This window comes from Hydra viridissima, unplaced genomic scaffold (assembly GCF_058129835.1).
Source record: "Hydra viridissima isolate aposymbiotic clone 2 unplaced genomic scaffold, HvirCarnegie_v1 scaffold_1, whole genome shotgun sequence".
NCBI classification, from domain to species: Eukaryota; Metazoa; Cnidaria; class Hydrozoa; order Anthoathecata; family Hydridae; genus Hydra; species Hydra viridissima.
Genome location: NW_028324300.1, coordinates 15,521,833 through 15,547,791, shown reverse-complemented (window position 1 = coordinate 15,547,791; position 25,959 = coordinate 15,521,833). Strand labels below are relative to the sequence as shown.

Genomic DNA, 25,959 nt, shown 5'->3' with positions numbered 1-25,959 from the left:
TGATCTGTGAATGTAAAAAAAGCTCATTTTTAATACTGTTTTTGGATGATTAAGTCATTGAAAAATGAGAATGCATTTGTTTAATAATTTTACATTATATTTTTTTAGTTATAAATCATTACAAGGATCTTACAATCGAAGTGGATTAAAATAAATTAAAAGCAAAGTTTTCAATTCACAGATATTTGACACTTTTATCTTATAAAAAATAATCAGCTATTAATTTATTTATATAACTGCGGACTTCCGAAAGATGAAGGAAAATTGTAAATCATGTGCTGATGCTACACTTTAACAAAATCTTTTCTAAAAAATTTTTTTTAAAACAAAAGATAAAATTCAGCTCGCTAACACCTCAGATAATTTTTAAGGTCTCCGGCATTCCAATTTGTGCGTAAAAACCTACCATTCTTCAGATAACTGGTAGGGACCTTAAAAATTAATTTAGAAGAGTAATTTTTTTCTAGACTATATTTTAGCCCTGCTTTCAATTTCAGGTATTGCGCGGAATGATTTATGGATGAGTTTAGTCACCATAACTGGCAAAAAGTCACTAAAAAACCAATATTTACTTAAAAATGACGGATTATTATTTATAACTGAGACTAATTTGTTCATCTATTTAGGAAAATTTCCATAAGAAACAATCTAAATAAGCATTTTTATAATTTTTATGTTTCATATAGAAAGGGGGCTCAACCCCCCCTAGTTAGATAATTTCACATGACTTTTAGCAAATATTTTTGCAGACAATCAACATTTTTTATATTAATTTAAATTAAAATACTGTTAAAGCATTTTCAGAAATAAGATGCCGAAATCAACTAGATTTAAAACAAGAGTGTATATTTTTTAAGAAAGGAAACTTAACGAGAGTCTACCAGAAATAGTGTTTTCTATAAATGAAGAAATCGTTCTCCACTTTTAGTTTAAATGATTTAGGGACAAAATAACTTCAACACAAAAGAGTATTACTTGTGCCATTAGACATAATTGTATAGCAACGAGTTCTGGTTTTTCTAACTGTCAAGAAAACTGCATTCTATTTGCAGTAAAGAAACTTTTGTCGACGGAGGTTATAAAGAAGGCACTGTCTGACTATAGTATAAAGTAGGTGATCCGAAGGTGATCAAGATTAATACCGATTGCGTATTATATTAAATTTTGAAGATCAACACCGCTTTTGTTACTTTTTAATCAACATGTTCTTAATAAATTTTTACTCTATTTATACAGTTTTAATCGGTTAAAATAGCTAAATTATTTTTATCAATCTTCATAAATGGGCTATATATAGCACTTATGGTAAAGCACCCAAATACCACAACCACGCATAATTAAGATCGGAATGTCCCATAATAAGTTACAAAAATAGCGTTAACGTAAATTTCTTCCGATCATTCTCCCCCTCTTTGATAGACTCCAGTCTATCAAACCTTTTCAATTATCGAACTCAAGAAGACACAATCTTGTAATTGGTCGTATAAATTCTTTTTCGCCAATTTTAACTTTTACAGCTCTTACACGTCCATCTTTTCCTTCAAATACTTCTGTAATTCTACCGAGCGGCCAATGTCCTCTGGCTGTATCCGGAGAAATGACTAATACAATATCATCTATTTTCATTTTTCGGCTTTCTTGATTCCATTTATACCGCTTTGATAAAGAGGGAAGCCATTCTCGCAACCATCTTTTCCAAAAGTGACGTAATAATTCTTGTACTCGACGCCAACGTGTTTTAGGATGATAATTTTTTGATTGACTTGAGTCGGGAGCGAATTGTCCTCCCACTTGTCCAGTTAAAAAATGATTAGGAGTCAATGGAACATCATCTTTTATATCAGCACTCTGATACGTTAATGGGCGGGAGTTCAATAAACTCTCAGCACCTGTAAAGGCCGTATGGAGTTCTTCATCAGTAATATCGGCCTTTTCAAGTATTCCAGATACTGCACGTTTTGCAGCCTTGATCATTATTTCGAACACACCACCAAGATGAGGTCCTAGTGGAGCGTTAAAGTACCACTTGATTCCTTTATTAGCTGTAGAGTTGGTAATTTTATTCTTATCTACCCAGCTAACAATTAACGTTCAAAAAACGTTCCCACAACGTTCGTTTAGGTTTGCGTGACGTTCGCCGCGAACGTTAGGTGAACTAACTTCTGTGAACTCCGAATTACAGTTCTTGAACGTTCAATACGAACGTTCAAATACCAAACAGCGAACGTTGACATAACATTCAGTGCAAACGTTATACGAACGTCATTTTGACAGCTCTTGAACGTTCACCTTAAACATCATATAACGAACACTGGACGTTTACCCAATGTTTTTCTTTTTTTTTAAATTCATTTTAATTAAACGTAAAAATGTATAGGTTTAAACGGACTTCTGGTTTAAACATATATATTTGCTAGTTTAGTTTTAGGAATAAACAATACAATGTTTATTCTTAACATTAAACTAACGTTTAGAATCAACAGAATCCTTATTTATTTAACCAGTACAAATTTACCATGTTTTTTAACTGAATTACTTTGAAAGAAAAGCTTATTTGAGCTGATTTTACCATGATTTATTACAATTTTTATTCATTTAAATAAAGTCATAACTGGATGAGCTGTTTACAATTAACAATAATATTGTTAATTGTAATTTGTATTGTTAATTGTAAAAAATAAATATTGTCTCTCGCAATAAAATTTTTTTTTATTTCAGACATACATTTATTATTTTCTTTTGTTTATAAAAAACTTAGTTTTGTATATGACTGAGATGCTGCAGGAATGATAATTGTTGTTTACTTTGTGGGAATGAATTATATTTTTGTTTATGTTTTTTAAGACGTCGACAACATTTTTTGTTTTTGTACTTTTTCTGAATGTGATACAGTTTTAAGCTGGAGCATATTTTTGTAATGCTATTAATCCTGCTGCACTCGTTCCAACTTTACATAAAATTTAAATAGTTAATGTTTTGTTTGTATTTTGCATTTTAAAGGTTGTTTTTTTACTTTTATATTACTAATAGTTTTATTTTCATTGTTTATAAATCTAATTTTGCTACTATAATCTCTCCGTTTGTTCTTTAGGTTGTAAAATATATGCTGTGAAGATTTTATGTTTAACAATCACTTACATAATATTTAAACTAGGGCTTGCAAAGTTAACGCGTTAAAAACGCGTTAAAGCGATAATAATTTAACGCAAGTTAAAAAAATTAACGCAGATGAAATTTTTTAACTCATAAATTTTCATAAAACCCTAACCCTAACCCTGACGATTAGATTAGATCATAAATTATTTTGGCGATGCTAATTTTGGTTAGCATCAAAAAATAATTTTTGAGCAATAAAGAAATTTTTATACCACTTTCTTATTTCTAATCAATGTTTACTCATTGATGATGCCATTTTGTTTTATTTGTCTCAATTATGTCTCTCTTACCTTATAATTTTTGTTTTCGAAATTGTTTTTTGATCGCGTTGTTGTTTTGTTAATAAATTTATTAAATTTCCAAAATTTTAATATCTTATCCTGATGAACTTTATTTGTTAATAATTTAAATTATGGGTTCAAACGGCGATCAATCTATCCTCAACGGAGCCTTTATTTTTAAAGACGAATCAAAAAAATTGGTTATCTGTAAATATTGTTCCAAAGAATTTGCATATCACCGAAGTCTTACAACGCTTCAGTATCATTTGAACAGGAGCGGTTAAATCCTGATATGCGGATGACAAAAGTAATACTTCAAAACAATGTTTTGAAAACACACCGCGTATATCTTTTTAAATGGATAATTTACGGTTGTCTACAATAACTGACAATGAAAAATGAAGACTTCTCTGTTTTCTTGTGGATATGACAATTGTAAAAGTACTTTCACACGTCGATATGATTTAAAAAGACACATGATCAAGCTCCATGGAGTCAGCGATGTTAGTCACAGTGGAAATTGTTTATGTATTCAATGTGGACATCGGTTCCATAAAATCAAAGATTTGCGAAAACACCTCAATCAAAGTCATAATATTGAATTCAGAATCGAGTTACTCAATTTTGATAATAAAGCAAGTAAGTCTGCTAATTGTGGCTAAAAATATTAGTTGAAAAATGTCAAATGCTATGTTAAATATATAGCATTAATTTGTTTGTATTTTTATTTAAAAGGTTTTGATAGCAAAAATTTAGCAATTTTAGCAAATTTAGCAAACAAAATTCTTTTTTTAATATCTTAATAAAATCGTTTTTATAAAAAATTATATTTTAGGCCAAGCTTCATCTCAGCACGAGTTTAAAGATGAAGATTTTATCATAGTAATCCAGACAGAGGCACAGAAGGAAATGCTGGAAAAATTTCCAAAGCATGGAAAGAAGAATTGCGAAAAAAAATTAAAAATTTTGAAATTGAAACAGTTGTTTACAAAATGCTTAGAACAGTTCTTGAGGAAACAAATGAAATTCTTTTCCAAGATAAATTATCATCCCTCATTAATAGGCTAGAATCCCATGCTACTAGTGAGTTTAAAGCGTATTTTTTAAAATACTGGATTTGTGTGACAAAAAGCTGGGCCTATTGCTACCGCGTTGGTGAAGGTATAAATACAAATATGTTTGTTGAGGCATTCCATAGAACTTTTAAATACAACTATTTAAAAGGAAAGTGTAATAAATGTGTTGACACAGTTCTTGTGAATCTTCTTAAATTTTCAAGAGATAAATTATTTTCTCGCTTGATAAAATTAACTAAAGGTTCTTTGACACAACGTATGCAAAACATTTATGACAGACATTTGAGTAGTAAAAAAATGTCTTATACAGCCATAAACAAGACTTCTGATGAAAATGTTTTCCTAATCAACTCTGAAGATGGGCAAAATAAATATGTTGCAACAAGACTGTCAGACAAGTGCAATACAGTAGGTTGTCGGTTGCAGTGTATAACCTGTTTTGTATGTACACATACTTTCCATTGCAATTGTTCTGACTTTCTCATAAAAAATACTTTGTGTAAACGTGTACATCTGCTTAAGGACTTTTTAGCTGTGAACAATAAAGTTGATGATAAAGCTAAAAATTCAGTTGAACTACAGGATGGATACTCTTATAACAAAATAAATTCAATAAAATGCAACCTAGAGAAATTACACAAAGTTTCAAAATTTGAAGAAACAAAGTCTAAGACAGTGAACTTGCTCCATACCTTGATGCACCGTGTTAACAACTGTAGCAACTTGGATATTGAAGCTTTAAAATACATTGGAAAACAAGTGAGTAATGAACCATATCAATCTTTTTAACAGTTATTAGTTTTACATTAAACACACGCACACACTTACACACACAATTAAATATATTATATATATATGTATATATGTGTATATATTTACATATATATATATATGTGTGTGTGTGTGTGTGTGCGTGTGTGTGTGTAAATATATACACACATACATATATATAAATATATACACACATACATATATGTGTATATATTTACATATATATATGTATATATATATATATATATATATATATATATATATATATATATATATATATATATATATATATATATATACACACGCACACACATATATATTGGAATCTATTTTAGATAACAACTACAATAAACACTTTTGATGCAATGTCAAAATATCATTCAGTGAAAGAAATAAAGACGTCGTCATTAGTTGCTTCCAACAAAAGAATTAAGCCTCAAACAAATTTTGTTTCAACAAAGAAAAAAAGAAAAGAAAAAACTAATGTGCGTTTTTGTAAACCCACTACTTATGAGAAAGAAAGTATCTTTAGGACCGAAAAGCTGAATAATAATGAAGACAAAAAATCTCTTAGCACTGTTGATGGAGTAACTCACAAAAGCTGTTCCAATAAACTTGCTACAATTGGGATTTCAACTATAAACTTAACGATTCCAAATATAAGTGTAAATATAGCATAAAGATTAGTTAATAATATTCAACAGTTGAATCAATTTAACATCTAGATTTTCTTATTTATTTTACATATGTATTTCTTCCTGACCTCAAAGTTTCTTTATTTCAGATTGCGTTTGTTTGTGTTTTTTTTGTTTGAATAATATAAAAAAATAAAGTAAACAGTTCTATTATAAGACAACCTTGTCCTTGGATTTTTAAACATGGTTTAAACATATTATATAAGGTATAGATATATAAATTAACAGAGTTAATGCCAAAGTGTATCAATTATTGTTCATAATTCATTTCTAAATTTCAAAATACGTTTCTTAAAGATTTAAATCTTTAAAGGTTTTTGTGCACTTTTAAATATATAAAAGTAAGTGCAAATATAAATAGTGTTTTGAAATCAGAAAAAATTGAATTTGTTGTGCAAGACAAAATTCAAAGTTATCCGTTTCACCCTTTGTTCACCCTTTGTTCACCCTTTGACGTTTCACAAATATACACCTTTTCAAGATGTAATTGAGAAAATGAAAGTTGTTAATAAGAAATCAAAAAAATGTAATTGAGAACATGATAGTTGTAATTAAAGAAAGTATAAAGAAGACAAAGTTCTTTGTATTTTGAATTTTGTAGTCCTAATATACATTGTAATTTATGGCTGAAAATAATATAATATCAATAGGATATGTAAAGTCATGAAATGAAATGACACAAAATGAAAAAGACATTTGAGGTTTAGGCGGTAACTGGAAAAATGTTATTGGGTGTCAATTAAAATTTTTTTTATTTTTGTGAAAAATTTAATTGAGATTTTAGATGAATAATAAATAAAACACAAATAATTTAACTGAGTCGGTGAATTTTCAAACATGTTGTGTTTCTTGATTGCATATCGCGATTTCTAAATTACATGTTGTATTTCTAAATCACGTCTTACTTTTCTGAATTACAATTTTCAAGTTCTCAATTACATTTTGAAAAGGTGTAGAGCAATTCCATGGTCTCCTTAATTGTGTTTATAATACTAATTATCACATAAACTTCTTTTAAATACAAATTACTTCTTTGATAATAGTAGCAAAAACAAAAAAATTTTAAATTAAATTGAGTATCATTTATAAAATGAATTTACAGAGAAAAATAATTATTTAAAGAACTTTAAGAATTCGAAAATTTTTTAAATTGGAGAAGCGTTTTAACACGATTTAAGTAAACAACCGTAAATTATCCATTTAAAAAGATATACGCGGTGTGTTTTCAAAACATTGTTTTGAAGTATTACTTTTGTCATCCGCATATCAGGATTTAACCGCTCCTCATTTGAACAGTAAACACGTGTTCTTCGCAACTACTAGTAAAAATCAAAACAAGATCGTGAGTTCCTCAAAACAACTTACAATTGAGGACAGTATTAAATCACAAAATGGCGTAAATAAACAAATTTCTGCAGATAAATCAAAGGAAATTACGGAAGCCATTGTTTGCTGGGTTGCCAGTAGCTGTCGACCACTCAACATTGTTACAGATCCAGGTTTGACGAATGTCATTCGAACAGCAACGTCCGACTACAGTTACAATCTTCCCTGTCAAAACACAATTAAAATTAAAATGCAAACACTCTATGAAGATGAGAAGAAGAAAAAAAAAGACCTCGTAAACATGGCTATTAGTATAGCAATTACCTGTGATCATTGGTCTTCAATGGGTAATGTCAGTTACCTTGGTTTAACATGTCATTTGATAGATAACAACTGGATGTTGAACTCATTTGCCTTAGGTGTTCATCAAACATTGGACCGACACACCAGTGACAATGTTTCAACCCACATCAGAAATATTGCAGATGAATGGGGATTATTTGAAAAAATATTTTCTATTGGTACTGATAACGATAGAAACATTGTAAAGGCTGTATCAAGTTTTCCCTTCAAACATCTTCCATGTTTCGCACATACCGTTCAGCTAATTATAAAATCTGCCATTGAAGAGACTGCATTTGACATAACACTAGCTAAATGTCACAGAATTGTTGGACATTTTAAACATAGTCCAGCAAATAATATGGAATTACATGAAAATCAGATTGACCTCGACCTGCCACAAGAAAATCTAATTCAGCATGTTGTTACAAGGTGGAATAGCATGTATGATATGCTGAGACGTATGTTGAAACATAAAAAAGCCATCACAGTAACACTTGATGAGCAAAACCATTACTTACAGACTTTGACAGAAAGAGAATGGGAAAAAATGGAGAAAATTGCTGATGTTTTGCAACCATGCAAAGTGGCTTCAGAATTGTTAGGTGGTAATAAATACGTATCTAGTTCGGTGGTTTTACCAATTATATGCCACTTATCACGTGAAATGGTTATTCAAGATGATGATCCTCGTTACATCGCGCTATTTAAAGAAAAATTTGTAAATGAAATGGAGCGCAGATTTAATGATTTTTCGAATGATAGTTGGTTGCAAATCTCGTCAGCATTGGATTCAAGATTTAAAAATTTATCGTTTATAGCTTCAAATGAAAGATCAAATGTCTGGCAGAGATTATCGAAGCTTCTTGAATCTGTTTCAGACCTCAGACCAGTATCAATAGAACAAGAACCAAAAGAGGTGAGCATTTTGTAGTAATAAATTTGATATTGTTTTTTTATTGAATTATTCTAATGACATAATAATAGATTCAAAATTGCATTTATTAAAATAATCGTTTTAATGATAGATAAAACTCTATGAGTACTATAATATTAATTGAAATAGTTAGATAATATCTATATGCTTTATTTATGGTAATATTTGAATAATTATTTTGCAACAGCCATCAGCAAAAAATTTTAAAATGGCATTCAATCTACCAGATCTGGATGAAGTTGATTCCCCAAGTGAAGATGAAGTGAGTCGATATCGAAAAGAACCCTGCGCCAAAATGGATTCAGATCCTCTTCAGTGGTGGAAGCTACATCAAGGTTCATATCCTCGATTAGCAACAATCGCAAAGAAATATTTGTCAGTTCCAGCGACTACAGTTCCATGCGAAAGACTGTTTTCAACCGCTGGATTCATTGCAGACAAGCACAGATCATCTCTGCTGCCAGATTCATTGAACATGTTATTATGTTTAAAAGACTGGCTTTAAGAAATTTTTTGTTTCAAGTTTTTAAAATATTTTATTTTTATTGGTTGTATTAGAAACAATATAAACTATAATTAGAACTTTTTTATGATGTTTTATCATTTGCATGCAAATAGATCAAATGATTTAAAAAACTTTTCCTGTTTGTTTCCTTTATTTATTTAAATTATAATGTTCGATTAATCGCGCGATTAATTATGATCAAAAAATTTAATCGTGCGATTAATTGCGATTAAAAATTTTAATTGCATGCAAGCCCTAATTTAAACAAATTATTAATTCTGATTCATTTTATTAAAATGCAACATACATAATTAACAAAAATTTAAATCAAATTTTGCTTTTATCAATGTGACCCCCTTTAGCATGTATAATGGACACCAATTTTTGCATAATTTCACAGTTTAAACTTTTCCAGGCATCCTAAAATTACTTCCAGAGGCTTTGTACACTACCTGCTTCAAATGCACTAATATCCTAAAAAATAGCGATTCCAAATTTTTCAACGTTTATGGTAAACGGTGAAAAGTCAGTTTACACAGTTTTTTAAAAGCAAAACTAAACAAGTTGCATCTATCGTTTTATTATTTCTGATAAATGGCGAAAAGTCAGTTTACACAGTTATTCAAAAGCAAAAATTAAACAAGTTACATCTATCGTTTTATTATTTCTGATAAATTCTTTCGGCTTTATTAATGAAAATGTTTGAACATTTTTTCTCCTTGAGTTTAATTATTAAACATTTTATATTTTTGATTAAATACATTAATTAATAAACTCAAAGACATATATTTATTGTGTATAGAGTTTCTAAAAAAGGATTTTTTTTAAAAAAAAGTTTAACTTGTGGAATACAATATTACAATTTAATTATAATTTTGATATAATGTTAAATATAATTTTAATATAATATAAATTTAATTATGCTTGTAATTTATAATTTATTTGTTGGTAATAAGAATTGGTAATAAATATCTAAGAAAAATATCTAAGAACGAAAGTTTAACGTGGATAAACTTTCGTTCTTTACCAATACTTTAAAGTTTAACGTGGATAAAAATTCTAAGAACGAAAGTTTAACGTGGATAAACTTTAGCATTCTTAAGTTTATGAGTATCAGCTTTTTATGAATAAAAATCGACATTATAAACTTATCACTGCCAATTGTTTTAATTTTCTACCTCACTATATTTTGTTTTCAGAAGACAGAAATATTGCATTGAGGAGAGTGTATAAAATTGTGACTGGGCTTAGAAGGAAAGCGTGCTACTTTCTTCATAAGAAATGTTCCTTCTAAAAAGCTGCAAGCGTTGGGGTTGTTGTGTTCGAGGAATTCACGCATTAAAGTCAAATTAAAAGCTTTGAGACTGCTGCTGCTGAATTGATTTTTGGTTTTTTATCTTTCGTCTCAACAGTATTCAATTCAGTTTCGTAAGCATTCGGTTACATTCCGATGAACTTTATCTTGAGAAACAGTAAAAACTTATGAAATATAGGTGTCGCTTAATTCGTATTAACATATAGTTTGTACGACAACCAAATGGAGTGATGCAAAAGGGAAAGAAAAACATGTGCAGCAGTTTCAGTTCATGGTTGACATTCTTGTTAAGCATCAATAAAGTTTTTTAGTAAATATCATTATAGTGTACAGATCATGCAAAAAGATTGAACTTTTAACATTTCATTTCCATTTTTTCCCTAAAAAAGCTAGTTAAAGAATACAATAAAATTTTGTTTGGTATATAATATTTGGTATACAATAAAGTTTTGTTTGGAGCAGCGGATCACACTGACATCATTTTAGCATCCCACATTTGTTTCTTAGCAGAAACATCTGTAAATATAATTTGAAAAAACAATAAATTTATATTGGTTGCATACATAATTACATTTAATAGGCTTTTTTTTTTTGTAAGTTTGCCGAGCACCATCTTTAACGGACTTAAAATGGTTCGGAACGTTTTCCTAAAATAAGAAGCCAGCGTTTATAATATTTGTATGAAAGAAAAATTAAAAACTTAGTGATTCGGAGCTTCATTCAAAGACTTTTTCATAATTGATAATTAGTAAAGACTACACGGAAACTCAATTACCAATAAGATCTGTTTAAGTATCAAAATAATGTCTCTACTCAAGGACAAAGTGTTCAACAACATTAATTCTAGGATTACGCACCAGAAACTCAGATGAAAATAAAAATGAACCTAGAAGAATATAAACTGAAGTAAGGATGTTACATTGTTAAACACTCAAAAATTGACTATGATTGCCGAACACCTAATTTAAATATCTAAAATTGTTGGGATTCACACTGTTAACAAACATTTATATCATCTTATAATGCATGTGGAGGATAATGACGAGCATCCAAGTTTTATGTAAGAATGAACTTTATCAATAAGCAGCATAAAATTTTTTTTGTATTATAAAGAAGAAATATCAATATGATAATAGTGATGCTTATTTGGATTACCAAATTATCTTACCGTTGGATGCATGCCTGATAATAATAGACAAAATGAACCACATTTAATGAAACATTCACAAACCAACCGAAACCTATATCATATGCAGAGCGCTAACTCCTACAAATAAAACCCTTTGGAGCCTATCCAAATGAACGGGTAGCATGTGCCTGGATAACGCATGTAATCGAAAAGTATTTAGACAAAAAATGCCAAAGTTAAAAGAGATTTTTCTAATTGACATTTTGAACAATTTTGGTCAATTTTATTTATAGACTGTTTTATTTTTTATATATAAACTGTTATTAGGCAATACATAGCTTGATAAAAAGTTGTTTAAGCGAAAAAACATTCTCGTTCATCAGTCTTCTCAGAGGAAGCTTTATGAAAAATTTCACTAACTTTCTTAAATCAAGAACTCCCAGGTGACATAAAAATTTGAGCTCCTGTTGCCTACCGCCATGCTTCTTAAGGTCAAAACTGCTTTAACTGTAGAAAATCTACCTTAAGTTTATGTTTAGAAGCCGCTTTAAAGTAAGAATCGCAGAGGAGAAACCTGCTCTTTGTATCAGTGAGAAGACCAGGTTTTTCTGATCACAATTTTGAGTTGAATGACTTCTTTCTTTGTTATCCTTACGTTGTTATCAGTGAGAAGACCAGGTTTTTCTGATCACAATTTTGAGTTGAATGACTTCTTTCTTTGTTATCCTTACGTAAAAACGTGAAAAATGGTGTCCAAAGTTAAGTTTTTACAATTTGGCCATTATCGAGATTAATACCGCCATTTAGAGGGGAGCATTAGTGCCTCTGTATCTCAAGAGCCTCACGAATCTTCCGATCAAATTTTTTTGTCTTTACTTTAAGAGCTTTAGTTCTCTCCCATTTAATTTCTTCTTAACATGACTTACTATGTGTGGCTATTGCAAGCAGATGATATTTTGATGTTGCTGAGTTCCAGTTTTAATTTGTAACTTCGTTTCGCTTTGTTTTTTTTTTTGAGAGAGAAAATTAAAAGAAGATTTTTTTTAAAAAATCTGTAATAAATTTCAGAAGATCTAGGGAGAAACTAAAAAGACAATTATTTGAAGAAGATTTTAAGAAAGATTTTTGGAAAAAGAGAAAGAGAAGATTTTAAAAGAGCTTAGTTCAGTTAAAGCAAGACACTTTAGGCATGAGTCCAATCGTTATAAGACAAAGTATTTGAGTGACTTTGATAGTCCGTTATTATCGGTATTAACATATTATAATTATTTCGAAATTGTAAATGTTAAAAGAATATATTCTGCCTCTAGTTTCAAATCTCTCTTGAATTTACTTCAAATCAATCAAACTGGGAGTCCAATTTCTTTTCCCTCTTGTTTCCTGCGCAAAGTAGTTCTGCTCACTTCGCAAAGTCCTTTTGAAACCCGAGAATCACTGATATTGATCTTGGTCTTGTACAGTTGGCATATTCGATCAACTCGAAAAACATTAAGCTGTCTTAAACATTTATTTAATAGAACTTTTGATTTTCATCATGAATTTTTTCTCGATTTGGAATTGTGTTAATTCACTAAATTTAACTTTACTAAATCAAACTCTGCTTCTTTGAAAATCTAACCAAAATTTATTTTGGATAACAATCCACTTAACACAATTATCAACATACTTATAACTATTTAAACTATTGATATCGTTAACAATTAGAAATTTTAAGATATTTATAGCTATTTAAATTCAAACTTGTCACACATATTGACAATTTAGATGAGATCTTATTTGATGAGACAGATTTTTACTGCTCTTCAAAAGACTATTCTCTCCTTCATAACATTCCTCTCCTTCAAAAGTTATTGCACTTTTAGAAAACATTTGATAGAGATTTTTTCTTATTGTGCCTCTGCAATTATTTTTATAAAACTTCTATAACTTTTGTTTCAAAACAACTCTAATTTGTATAGATTGATTTTCTTCAGACTGGCCCTCCGAACTTTTCAGCGATCAGTTATCTTAGTTTTATCTAAATTTTCTAAGTCAATTATCTTAGTCAATATAACAAATAATTTGTTTACTCACAGCTTTTCTATTTTAAGAGAAATAGATATTTTTTATTTTTTATGCAGGTATCCTTAGAAAAGCTTTTCAATCATTTATTAGCATGTTTTTCTCTATGGCAATAGTTTATACCTTTTGAAATGCTGAAATTTTTACGCTGTGCATAAGCCAAGTCAAACCACGCCTTAATCAGCTAACCAATACTAAAATAAAAAAAGACGATGCATGAAGCAATTAAACAATTATAATAAAAATTGTTGCTATTACATAGTTGAAGACTCATGTAATTATTATTTTGCAATTAGTGACCAAATATCACAGTAATCGGTAACGTTTTGAGATGCAAGTAGCAAAAAACTAACATACACAGCAAAAAACATAACGCAAAAATAACGGTTACATAACGGTAAACGAAAATTTTGGCGTTATGTTTACCGTTATGTTAAGTTGAAATAGTGTTGAAAGTGTTATAATGCGTAAATGGTGCTTAAATCATTAGTATAGTAATATATATTTGCAAAGCGTTATGTTTAACCGTTATGTTAAACAGATTATTTTATCAGTAAAAAATAGCGCGAGTTTAAAGAATCTTTGCAATTTTTGTTTATAAGGTCTTTACTGTTTTAGTTTTCTTATTTTATTTTCTCAAGGTAGTTACTTCTTAGCATTTAAACGACATTTGGGTTGTTAATAATTAATATTATATATTTATTTATATTATTAATATTATTTAATAATATTGATAATCATAATAATAATAATAATAACAATATATGTATGTATGTATGTATGTATGTATGTATGTATGTATGTATGTATGTATGTATGTATGTATGTATGTATGTATGTATGTATGTATGTATGTATGTATGTATGTATGTATGTATGTATGTATGTATGTAATATTGCTAATTCAACTATTTTCTTGGTCCCTTGGAGGCTTCAAGATATTAGGAGTTCACTGTATTTGTATGTTGCTTAATAATGTTCTTTACTACTATTTATTTAATACTTACCATTTTTTACTTATTACTATTCTTAAAATTAATTTTATTTTATATTGCGATTATTAAATAATGTTAAATATACTATTTGTGTAATTTAAGTTTTCTAAGTAATAATAACTATATTACTGATTTCTACAATAATTAACAGTTCAAAATGATAAAGCCTGTTGTTGTCAAGTATCTTGGTGAAAAGAAAATTGTTCTTGCTAGTAATAGCAATATTGCAGACTTTTTAACTAATGGTAAGCTTATTTTTTAATGCACATTCTTTGTTTATTCAATCTTCTTTTTTTTTTTAATCAATCTTCAAATTCTTTACAGTTCATTTTTGTCTTCATACTAATCAAGTTATTATATATGCCAAAAACAATGGTTGAGCTATTTAATTTAAAATTATACTTTTTTAGCTTCTAAAAAGTTTGATAACAGTGATATAAGTGGCATCATGTGGAATGGATGTGAAGTCGATTCTGAAACATTTGTTGCCATTTTAAATGAACAAAATCTAGAAGTGGAAGTTGTATCCTTAGCAAAAAATAATGAGCTCAGCACTTTTGTTCAAAGTTTAAAGGGATTTTCTCCCGTTAAAGCTGTTTTTTCAGCTGTAGATAGACACTCTGATCCTGTTTCATTCGATTTTAACAACCAACAATCCATTATTCCTCAACTTCCAACTGAATCAACATTATACCAAGACTCTAATTATGAAGATGTACTTGAGGATTTAGATGTTTCTTCAAGATCGCAAAATTTAAGTTTAATATCAACTGCTGCACAAGTTGCTGAACCACCAAAATCAAGTGCTGAACCACCTGGATCTCAAAAAGTAATTTTATCTTGTTCTAATTGTAGTTTTCAAACAAGTAAACAATATGTAATGATATCACATCTTAAATTACATGGTCAGGAAGGTTCAGTTGTATGTGAAAACTGTTTTTCAAAATTTAAAAGTGTTAAAGGTTTTAAACTTCACAATAGAAATTGTTTTGCTCCTTTTGATACTGAAATTGAAGTAATTAACAATAATAATGATTTTAATATTGAAAAACCGGATGATTTTCAATTTTTGAAGGAGAATAGAAAAGATCAACTTGCTGCATTAGCTCTTCATTTGCGAGGGAAATATCGATGCTCTGAAAATGTGGTAAACATTATTTTTTCAAGCTTGCAAAATATTTTTAATAATAAATCACAAAATGAAGAGATTTCTACAATTTGTAAAGAACTATCAACAGAATATTCTAGAACAAGATATTTTCAAACTGCTTTTAAAATGCCAAAAATTCAGTTAGTATACAAAAACAGTTTACATGGATGTTTTATTCCATTTAAAGAAATACTTCAGTTTATTTTTACATCAAATGAATATGATAAGTTTCTAGAGTATTCTTCAGAAATACCTATCTCATTGTATTCAGATGATTTAGGTGTAACTAATCCAATAGGCAAATCTAGAGGAAAGCACAAGTTGTGGGTTTTATATTTTCAGTTGTTAAACATTCTGCAATGCTGCTTAAGTAAATCTTTCTCAATATTCCCTTTAGCAATAACTGGTTCTAAATCTGTTAAGGTAAAAGGCTTTATGAAATCTCTTCTTCTTGACTTGGTACAATCTCTAAATGAACTATCATCGATTGATTCCTCAACTTTAACTAATGCTAATGGTAAAAAATTCATGGTAAAGTTAAAACACTTTATTGGAGATTCATTAACTTGCAATGCAATTGCTGGTTTTAAAGAGGGTTTTAGCAAGAAAGTTGTTAGGTGCTGTAGAGTTTGTAATTCAACCAGGTCAGAAATGTTAGTTTATAATAAACATTCTCAGTGTAAAATAAGGAGTTTAGAGGAACACAAGATGAGAGTCAAAGAACTAGATAATTCTAGTCTTCCCCGAGTTGAACGTTTAAAATGGTCAAAACTATATGGCGTTCAATCTAACAGTGTTCTATCTGAAATTAATGAATTTGATGTGACAAAGCAAGTTCTTTTTGATCCAATGCATGATTTGTTAGAAGGTGTAATACCTTTGCAGATAGAACTTTACTTGAATCATGGGGTTTTGAAAGGTTTTTTTACAATAGATAGCTTGAACAACTTTATAAAATTGTTTCAATACCCAAAAGACAGTGAAAAACCACCTGTAATAGTAGATTTGGTTATTAAGGGGAAATTTGGCAGTGCTCAAGTTCTTTCTATTTGTCGTATTTTACCAATTTTTTAAAGAAGTATCACTATTGATTGTCATTTCTTGTGTCTTATTAAGCTGCTGCGTATTCTTCAAATGTGTCTCTCTCCAGTTACCACTGAGGCTTACTTCGTCTCTTTAGAAGAAACAATTGCAGCCCATCATACTCTTTTTATGAATTTATACCCAGATAAGTTTATACCAAAGCTTCATTTTCTTATTCATTATCCTGAGCAATCCAGACAATTTGGTTCACTACGATACCACATGTGTATGGCTTTTGAGAGGAAACATCAAGTAATAAAAAATGTTAGGCATTTTAATTTCAAAAATATGCCTTTAAGTGCTATGAAGAGTATGGTTTTAAACACTGTTGCATCTTTTTATAATTCTTTTGGAGAAATTAGTAATGGAGTTCTTTGTGAATTAAATCAAGTTACTATAAAAAAAAATATTGTTGCCTGCATCCAGATTAATGGAATTAAATACTGTCCTGAATCGTCTTTATGGTTTCATGATGGTTTTCAATCTTCTGCTTTTATTATTAAAGAAATTCAAGTAAAAGGAGAAAAAACAGTATTTATTACCTCACAGCTTCAGTGCCTTAATTACAATGTGTTACGAGGTTTTTTTACTGCTGTTGAGGACAACACAGTTCCTTTTAGAACTATTGCAGCTGAAGGCTTAGCTTTTCCTTGGCCAGCATTTTATTTTAAAGAAGGGGATATTTTCTATATTGTACCCCCAGCATTGCCATTCCTTATCATATAGTTGCATTGAAATTTTATAAAAAGTTTATATTACTTGCAATAAATATGATTACTTTAGTCTAATTTGTTTTCTTTATTTTGTCAACTTTAGTAGTTGTAAATGCTTTCTTTTGTCAATTTTCACATGATGATACAAAATGTTTTTTATTATTCCTATGTTTTTAACATTTACATTAATGATAAATTTTTAGATTAACAGAATCCCTTTTGATGGTGATATTAAACAAACTCTCATTGATTTTTTTCCACCTCACATTAAACTATTTCTGAGCAACAAGTTTTCTATTGAAGATAAGGTGATATCTAGAGAGCTAATGTCTTGTTTATTAGCTTTTTGCTGTTTGCATGCGCCTAATCATAATAATATCAAAAATAGAATATTGTTACGGAAAATATTCTTTGCAAAGTTAAAGTCTACTTGCATTTCTTTATATCCTTCTTACATTTTTGATCTCCTTCCTTTTCCATCATTTTTATATTTTACTTCAGATTTTCAAATTTGCTGCTGTATACATAAATTGTTTGATTCAATTTATTTAATTAAAGTTTTTAATTTTCTATTAGGATTTCTTGTTCAAAAAGTTGCCTAATAATTATCGCCAAAGACAATTTAGTAAATGTCATAGTTTAAAGGTTAAGCGATTTCCTCATTTTTCTGTTGTAAATAGTTCCATCAATAATAGTAGCCGAGCAGTAAATCCAATTTTGTTCGAATCAGTTGTAGATAAAGAACAGCTATTACAAGATGTTGAAGTAAGATTTTTTCTGTGTTTATTAATTTTTGGATAAAAATGATTTCTAATTCTAATATCAGAAATTATAGTCTAGTTAAGTAAACTTAGACGCAAAAAATTTTGAAATGTTATAATTAATATTAAGTGTCAGGTCATTACTTTATTTTATTAAATAGTTATAAAATAAGGAATGTATATAACTCTTTCTTTCACCTAGAATGAACTTAATAAGAAAAAGCCATCACTTTCAACACTGTCTATTCTAAACAGACATCTTTTTAATAACGAGACTTATAGTATATTTCCGAAAAGAGTTACATATGCTCCTGGATTGATGCTGGAAGAAGCGATTCGTTTGTATCCTATTTTTAAAGATTCGTCTCTTAAGATTCAAAAGATGTTGATTTGGATTTCTCCCGATTTGCAAACCCATACTGAAAGTTTAATGCTGCTCCAGAAATCACTTATTTCTAAGAAGACAACTGATAAATTGTTTATGAAAGTTGATGTAAATTTTATTTTATTTTTTTTATTTGGTATTAAGCCAGTTCTATAAAATATAAACTTAACATTGATTCAAACCCATTTAATGTATTAATAATAGTTTCTTTTTTATGGTTGCAATACTTATTTTGTATTTATAATATTTTAGTGTGATTCAATACATGAATACTTAAGAGTGCCAAGCTTGTATGGTCCACAAGTTATCTATAATAAAACGGAATATGGAGTAAGGAGTCGTAGAGGTGTCGAGATGGATGTTCAGCCCTTGATCAGTACATGTGAAATGGTGGTTGTTTTGATGGCCGTTTACTATTTGCTATATTTGACATATCCTTCTTGTTTTGGGCAGCTTCTGGGATGTTTGCAAGATATTTGCGACTTCGGACGATCAGCTTTACTTTCTAAAAAATGCATTTTTCTTTTGCAATCTTTTTACAGCAATGTGAAGTATTTTTGAATTAATAAATGTCATTAAGTTAATTTCTTCATTTATTTTGTAAATGATTTTCATGATTATGAAAAATAGTTTAACATAAATATATTAGGAAATTAAACTGGATGAATTTGTTTTATTTTTTAAATTAACTTTTATAAACATAAAAAATGTTCAATGTTAGTTAGTTTATTTAGCAATTTCTGTTATTAATCATGGGTTTCAAAAAACCTACTTTAAAATAATTATAATTTGACATAACGGGTAACATAACGGATAAATACCCGTTATATCAGGTTTTAAACATAACGGTAAAATACGCGTTATATAACGGGAGTTTTCCTCTCACATAACGGCTAATTGGCGTTATGTAACCGTTATGTTCAAGGCAATTTTGCTATGAAAAAACATAACGCTAAAACCGTTATGTTATTTTCATACATATTAAGTATTAAACATAACGGCAATGAACCGTTATGTGCGAGGAAAACTCCCGTTATGTTTTTTAAAAATATAACGGGTTTTTTATTTACTGTGTAGTTTAAACTAAAACTGCCATAAATCCGTAATCAGTTAACTAATCCGAGTACAATTTTATCAAAGTTTGTTGTGGCTAAAGGCAACGTTTGCACCAATTTTTATTAAACTAGATGGAGTGGTTCTCATTCTACATGTGTTTTTATTGGTGCACAATGAATTCCAAATTTCACTCAATTTGAACATTCATATGAAGTTATTTTCCGCTGAATTTTCATATACTTTTTGTGCCACTTCATTAGGTGGTATTCCGGTAAAGTTTTTCAATCATCAGTTTTATAACAACATCTTTAGCATTCTTACAAACATCTAATACATTTTTACCAACTTGTTTAGCAGCATCTCTATTAGGATCCAAAACTGCATATGCAATGTACTTTGTTACGCAGCTCGAAGCAGTCCAATGACCAATTTGAAAATGCTATCAAATATTCGAGCACCTCCATAAACATATTTTTTTAAATCCGTGCATTTTGCTAATAAAAGCATCTTTATAACATTAACATTATTTTTTTTGTGAGGATTTGTATCGAAGACTTGTTGCTATCTTGATTCATCGCATACTGAAACAATTTCATTTCTTACTTCAAACTTAGCAGTCATTTTAAAAACAATTTGGAAGTCAGGTATATCTGGAAATGCATTTAGGTCAATAGGCAATAATGTAGTATTTTTCTTATCTTTACGAAGAGCAAGAAAGAGTTGGAAATGGAATAACATACCAAACGCTATTTTGGATGAATCCAAAAGGAGCTATCTAGCTTTGGAGTGCTTGAATTGGTGAATTATCAAGAATATGCAATTTTAATTCTCAGTTGTTGTTTTCTCTTGACCTTCTCTTTCTGGAACTAATTGGTCTAATGAATTCTGTTGGCCAAACTTTTCACTCATAAACAATTTTTAACATATCGTTTAACTTGTTATTTATTTATTTATTAAGATATTCTGGGAAACATTTTCAATTTTTAACATGGACATTTTTTCTATACTACAGAAACTTGCTAACACATTTTTCGGTTTTCATTCAACCCAAATTTCTTGCCGCTTTTATAATAAAATTCTGTTGCATTTAGTTTTGTTTTATCTTATAGCACCATCTTCACCAGACTCTTTTCCATTAATAAATAGCTTCTTCTCTCTTTTTATAAATAAGTAATATTTTCGCTCCTTCATCATTAATTTTACTTGTATTTGACCCTTTTTCTTCTTTTATTTATCAATACTTTGACAATACACTTGACGCAACAAAAAACTCTTCTTGCTAAACTAAGTTATCATTCTGGGCTTTTAAAGCAATATCAATACTAGTACTAAGATTGCCTCAGCCCTCAACCTTTTTTAATCATCTTTTTGTTAAAAAGATCATCTACGATGCTTAGAAACCTTAAACCAAAAGCTGTTGCTTCAATAGCTACTACTACAGTAATTAATATAAGCGACTACTAAAATGAGTAATAACTACTACTACAATACCACGACTTGTAGTAGCTATTGAAACGAGAGCTTTTGGTTTAAAAAAACTTCACTCTAAATAATACAAATTACAAACAGCATCACCCTATCAATTATTTTAACCATATCAGAATGGTTCTAATAATTGAAAATGTTTATGCTACTTGTATGTTGTAATAACAGTATCAAAAACGCTTTCATGTAAAGTTTCACTTTGTAAATTAACTATGCGTTTTGTAAAATACATTAAAGAAATAACATTCATCATTTACATTGATACACCTAAACTTAAGGACAAATCCTTTGTTTTATCAGCGGATTTTAAAATATTTTCTTTAACATGAATCTCCTACGAAACTTGTGATGAAAGAAAACTTTTTTTGGTATGGTATTGTTCTCAATTTTAAATGATAATTAAATTTACGAATAAGCAGCTATTTATGAGTTAAATGAAAATATTTTTTTAACTCTATGCATCATGGCGCTGTAAGCGCTATAAAATCATTCCCAAAAGAGATAGCTAAAAGGACTATTTGATTCTAGTAGAAAACCATGTTCAATAAAGGATTAACAAATCGCGAAATTGATAGAAAATTTGGAGTGTCTCATACAACAATCGTTAGGGTTCTACAAAGGTTTGTAGAGACAAATGATTACGCTAGACGACTTGGACTAAGGCAGACCAAGAGCTACCAATGCCGTGGAAGGGCAATTTTAAATTTTTTGAACACTATGATAACGGTTCACTACAGCACGAAGTCTCTTAATACAACTTGAAGAGGTTCATGGGACCACTGCTAGTCAAGATACCATAAGAAGAAGACTTCGTGCTTTTAATTTACGACATCGGCCAGCAGGTACTGGTCCCAGATTTTCTGTAGACCAGGGGTGGCCACAACTTTTTTGATAAGGGCCAAAGTTAGCTTTTCAACTGTTAAATGGGGCCGGAGATAGTTTTTTAAAAATATTTTATTTAAAAATATTGATTTGCAAAGGAATAACACTCAAACACACATACTTACTAGCTAACAACATATGCTGGTCACAAGGCTATTAGGTATAATACAAATTATAGTTTATTGGTAATCACGAACTTGCCTTTTTTTCACAATATTTTTAATGTCAATAGGCAACTGACTGGTTGCGATTCTTAATGTATTCTGCAAGTTAGTATCTGTCAGTACAGATCTTGTTTTGGATTTTGCAAGTTTCATACGAGAAAAAACACTTTCATACAAATATGTGCTACCAAACAAGACACCCATCATTTTTGCATTGTTGACTAAGTTGGTGTACTTATTTCGGTCAAGATTTTTGTAAAATAACAATGAATTTTGTTTATTATATGCTTCTCTCAAAGCATCGCTGCATTGAAGATCAATTAACTCCATTTGGAATTTAACTGGTACAGTTTCAATATCAGCAGAGAATGGCACTGTGAACAATTGGATTTTATCTGCATGATTCTTAACATCTGCAAACCTTTTTGAAAATCTTGTTTTCAATTCAGCAATACAGGTAACAAATTTTGCTGTGTTTCCAGGATTCAGCTCACCCAAAGTTGGAAAATGACTGAAATTTCCAGTTCTTAACTGCTGCTCCCACAAAGTTAATTTCAACTGAAAAGCTAGAATAAGGTTGTACATTTTTCCAATTAATTGATCTTTTTCTTGCAGTTCTTTGTTAAGTATATTGTTATGTTGGATCAAGTCTACTAGAAATGCAAATTTTTCAATAAACTCTTTTTCTTCTAGCTCTGGTGGATAATCTTTGTTGATAATTTTGAAAAAATCCAACATATTTTGTCTCAAATCATTAGTTCTTTTCAGCATATTACCTCTAGAAAGCCATCTCACCTCAGTATAATAAAGCAGACCACCATATTCAGAATAATTTTCAGCAAGAAAAGCCTTAAATTGCCTACTTCGTAATGCACTGGACTTAATGCTGTTTATTGCTTTAACTACTACAGACATTACATTTTCCACATCCATAGTCTTTGCTGTTAAATTTTGCTGATGAATAATACAATGCAGCTTAACTAATGACAAGTTGTTTTCTGCCATTTCATTTTCCAGTCTGGAAACAACACCCTTTTTTTTTCAATCATAGAGCTGCCACCATCTAATGTAATTGAAATTAATCTGTTGTAAGTCAAGTTGAACTTTTTAAAAACTTTCTTCATGGCAAGAAAAATGTCTTCTCCTGTTGTTTTGCCTTGCATAGGATAGATGTCAAGTAGTTCTTCAGTAACAAGAAAATCATTATCAACACCACGAATAAAAATAGCTGATTGAGCAGTTTGTGATATATCAGTTGATTCATCAATAGCTATTGAATAATACTGAAATGCTTTTATTTTTTCAGTCAATGACAAACTCAGATCATCAACAATATCACATGTTCTTCGTGTAATTGTTTGTCTTGAGAGGGAGATATTATTTAAAATTTTCAATTTTTCAGGACAAATGTTTTTGAACACAATTTTAAGAGATTCCTTAATAATTTCCCCATCACTGAATGGTTTACAATTTTTAGCTAAAAGAAGACTCACTTCATAACTTGCAATAGCAGCCATTTTCTGTTTCAGTGTTGCCCCTTTTTAACAAATCTTGTTGTTCAAATAACTTATTTTTCAATTTAATTGATTTTTCTTTCCGCACCTCGTTGACAAACTGATTATAAGCTTTTGAATGTTTTGTATCATAGTGCCTCCTTAAACTATATTCTTTGCACACTGCACTGAATTACATTCAACAAAAAAGTATTTAGTTTGCCATTCATCATTAAATAAACAACATTCCTTGTCGATTTTTCGTTGTTTTGATTTTGAAGATGTCATTTACAATTAAAAAACGCAAATGGTAATTGCCGGCAGTGCCGGAAATTAATTCTGCGATTATTTGCCGGCAGGATTTTTTTAATATATTTTTAATTATTTAAAGCGATTGTTTTTTTACAAAAAATATTTTAAAATTTATTAATTTATAAATTTATATATTATATAATTTATTAATATTATATATGTTTATAGTTTTTTTTATTATCTTTACAATCAACTGACGGGCCGGATAAAGTTCTGATAGCCGCCCAAGAGTGTACAGTAAACCAAATGAATGATATTTCGCTTGTAACATTCGAGAATCCACTTTATATGGAGGCGGCTCATTGATAGCATGGGGCGGAATATCTTTAACAGTTCGCACAGAGCCTTTTGTTGTTAATGGTGGACGTCTAACTTCTCAACAATTTATAGCAGACATTTTAGAACCTTTTGTAGTACCTTTTGCACCATACATTGAAGATAGATTCCTTTTTATGCAGGGTAATGTAGACAACATAAGGCACTTATTGTAACTCAATACTTAAATAATTATAATAATATTGAAGTTTTGGAGTGACCAGCTAGCAGTCCAGAAATGCTTCTTTGGGACATAATGGGACGCCGTGTTAAAAACCAACATCCACCACTTAACATCTTAGGCGAGCTGCGAAAAGTCTTATTCGCGTGTGGGAAGATATCCCTCAGGAAACGATTAGATCTCAATTGAAAGTATGCCACAGCGCTGTCAGGCTGTAATAGCATCAAGAGGTGGTAACGCTAGTTATTGATAAGTCAAAAACGTTTCATGTTAAGCTGCATTAGTGTGCATAATAATAATCATTTTACTTTATATTGTTAAACGAACCAAATCTTTGGTTTTAGCTTTAGTCTTACTCTACATTTTGATTAAAAAAAAATTGGCTGAAACAGCAAGTCAGGGCAGAAAAAAAAAAGGGAGGTTAGCTTTTATATTTACCTTTACAAGCATTCAATATGCTTAACTCATTGACATTTTACCTGTTAACAATGGTAAAGTAAACACTCAAGCAAAAGCAAGTTAAGAAATTCTGAAATAAGCAAGCAGCTTCAAATTTTTAATTTCTGTCATTTGCTACAACTGCCACAAACACTGGATGGCTAAAATGGTGTTGGTACACAAAGAAAGAGGTGCATGTAAAAAGGTATGGAAAATATTGTGAATGTTTAGTTATTGACTATAACATGCCAACTGGCCTTGAACTTTATCTTTGTGTCTATATTCAAAATGTGCATGTGAATTTCAAAATGTACACGCGTGTATTTCAAAATGTACTGTGCAACAGGTGAAGCAAAAAAATTGCTTTTTAATGTTAAATTCAAAAAAATTGAATTTGAAATTGGATGAAAAAGATAAAAGGGCTTTAGCTGAAGTAAATAACAGTTAGGAAAAAAGTAAGAGTACACAAATTTCAAAAAATTCAATGAAGTTTTATTTCAAAGGGGATAGTAATGTAGTTTATCAGAAGTTATAGATTTTTAGCTTGTATAACGAAAAATGTATTCGTTTGATATTCATCTGGCTAGACCTTGCTTAATTTTAGAACATCTTTTTTTTATTTAAAAACACTTTTTGCTCATGCTCTTGGCATTTTGCACTTAACAATATTTCCAACGGACATAGTTAAAAGAAAAAGACGTCATTCAAACTTAATGGTTCTTTCTTTATAGCTCATCAAAATCAATCTTTTCACTTCATTAGCGCCAGATGATTTTGTAATTTTATTTCCATTAAGGACTTCAGTTAAGTTTTACTGATGTGAATTATTTAGAACTTGTTGTTACAAGTTGTTAACATGAAGATTTAACTGAGTACCTGTTAAACCATATCGGTATTTGTACTAGAAATAAGACCATGGCACCTACGAATAGGAAATTGGTATTTATTGGCG

The 25,959-nt window shown here is 29.6% G+C and overlaps 5 protein-coding genes across 7 annotated transcripts; 2 read left to right on the top strand and 3 right to left on the bottom strand.

The window, feature by feature from the left end:
- Nucleotides 1-1,440: 1,440 nt before the first annotated feature.
- On the bottom strand, nt 1,441-1,974 carry LOC149893549 (uncharacterized). The gene has a single exon (XM_090069116.1). It carries the CDS (start codon nt 1,972-1,974, stop codon nt 1,441-1,443), a length of 534 nt encoding a protein of 177 aa, XP_089925242.1.
- Nucleotides 1,975-7,523: 5,549 nt separating this feature from the next.
- Nucleotides 7,524-9,234, top strand: LOC149893548 (E3 SUMO-protein ligase ZBED1-like). The gene is made up of 2 exons (XM_090067609.1): nt 7,524-8,566; nt 8,772-9,234. Exons 1-2 carry the CDS (start codon nt 7,556-7,558, stop codon nt 9,087-9,089), a joined length of 1,329 nt encoding a protein of 442 aa, XP_089923735.1. The 5' UTR covers nt 7,524-7,555; the 3' UTR covers nt 9,090-9,234.
- Nucleotides 9,235-14,683: 5,449 nt separating this feature from the next.
- On the top strand, nt 14,684-19,344 carry LOC149893547 (uncharacterized). Of its 3 annotated transcripts, XM_090101008.1 has the most exons (5): nt 14,686-14,834; nt 15,000-15,418; nt 18,112-18,300; nt 18,499-18,789; nt 18,934-19,344. In XM_090101008.1, exons 1-5 carry the CDS (start codon nt 14,747-14,749, stop codon nt 19,240-19,242), a joined length of 1,296 nt encoding a protein of 431 aa, XP_089957134.1. In that variant the 5' UTR covers nt 14,686-14,746; the 3' UTR covers nt 19,243-19,344. The 3 variants fall into 3 exon arrangements, 2 of the variants coding, with proteins under 2 accessions (XP_089957134.1, XP_089957138.1); XR_016456581.1 differs by having other exon boundaries at nt 14,684-14,834; nt 15,000-18,300; XM_090101012.1 differs by lacking the exons at nt 18,499-18,789; nt 18,934-19,344 and having other exon boundaries at nt 17,739-18,300.
- Nucleotides 19,345-22,283: 2,939 nt separating this feature from the next.
- On the bottom strand, nt 22,284-23,201 carry LOC149893546 (general transcription factor II-I repeat domain-containing protein 2-like). The gene has a single exon (XM_090069049.1). It carries the CDS (start codon nt 23,199-23,201, stop codon nt 22,284-22,286), a length of 918 nt encoding a protein of 305 aa, XP_089925175.1.
- Nucleotides 23,202-23,248: 47 nt separating this feature from the next.
- Nucleotides 23,249-23,785, bottom strand: LOC149893545 (general transcription factor II-I repeat domain-containing protein 2-like). Its single transcript, XM_090068954.1, has one exon. It carries the CDS (start codon nt 23,783-23,785, stop codon nt 23,249-23,251), a length of 537 nt encoding a protein of 178 aa, XP_089925080.1.
- Between the last annotated feature and the right edge of the window lie 2,174 nt (nt 23,786-25,959).

Coding starts and splice junctions, on each gene's coding strand:
- LOC149893549 (XM_090069116.1), bottom strand. CDS start 1,974: ATGATCAAGGCTGCAAAACGTGCAGTATCTGGAATACTTGAAAAGGCC.
- LOC149893548 (XM_090067609.1), top strand. CDS start 7,556: ATGCAAACACTCTATGAAGATGAGAAGAAGAAAAAAAAAGACCTCGTA. Junction 8,567..8,771: donor TAGAACAAGAACCAAAAGAG/GTGAGCATTTTG, acceptor ATTTTGCAACAG/CCATCAGCAAAAAATTTTAA.
- LOC149893547 (XM_090101008.1), top strand. CDS start 14,747: ATGATAAAGCCTGTTGTTGTCAAGTATCTTGGTGAAAAGAAAATTGTT. Junction 18,301..18,498: donor AGCTATTACAAGATGTTGAA/GTAAGATTTTTT, acceptor TCTTTCACCTAG/AATGAACTTAATAAGAAAAA. Junction 18,790..18,933: donor AATTGTTTATGAAAGTTGAT/GTAAATTTTATT, acceptor ATAATATTTTAG/TGTGATTCAATACATGAATA.
- LOC149893546 (XM_090069049.1), bottom strand. CDS start 23,201: ATGGATGTGGAAAATGTAATGTCTGTAGTAGTTAAAGCAATAAACAGC.
- LOC149893545 (XM_090068954.1), bottom strand. CDS start 23,785: ATGGCTGCTATTGCAAGTTATGAAGTGAGTCTTCTTTTAGCTAAAAAT.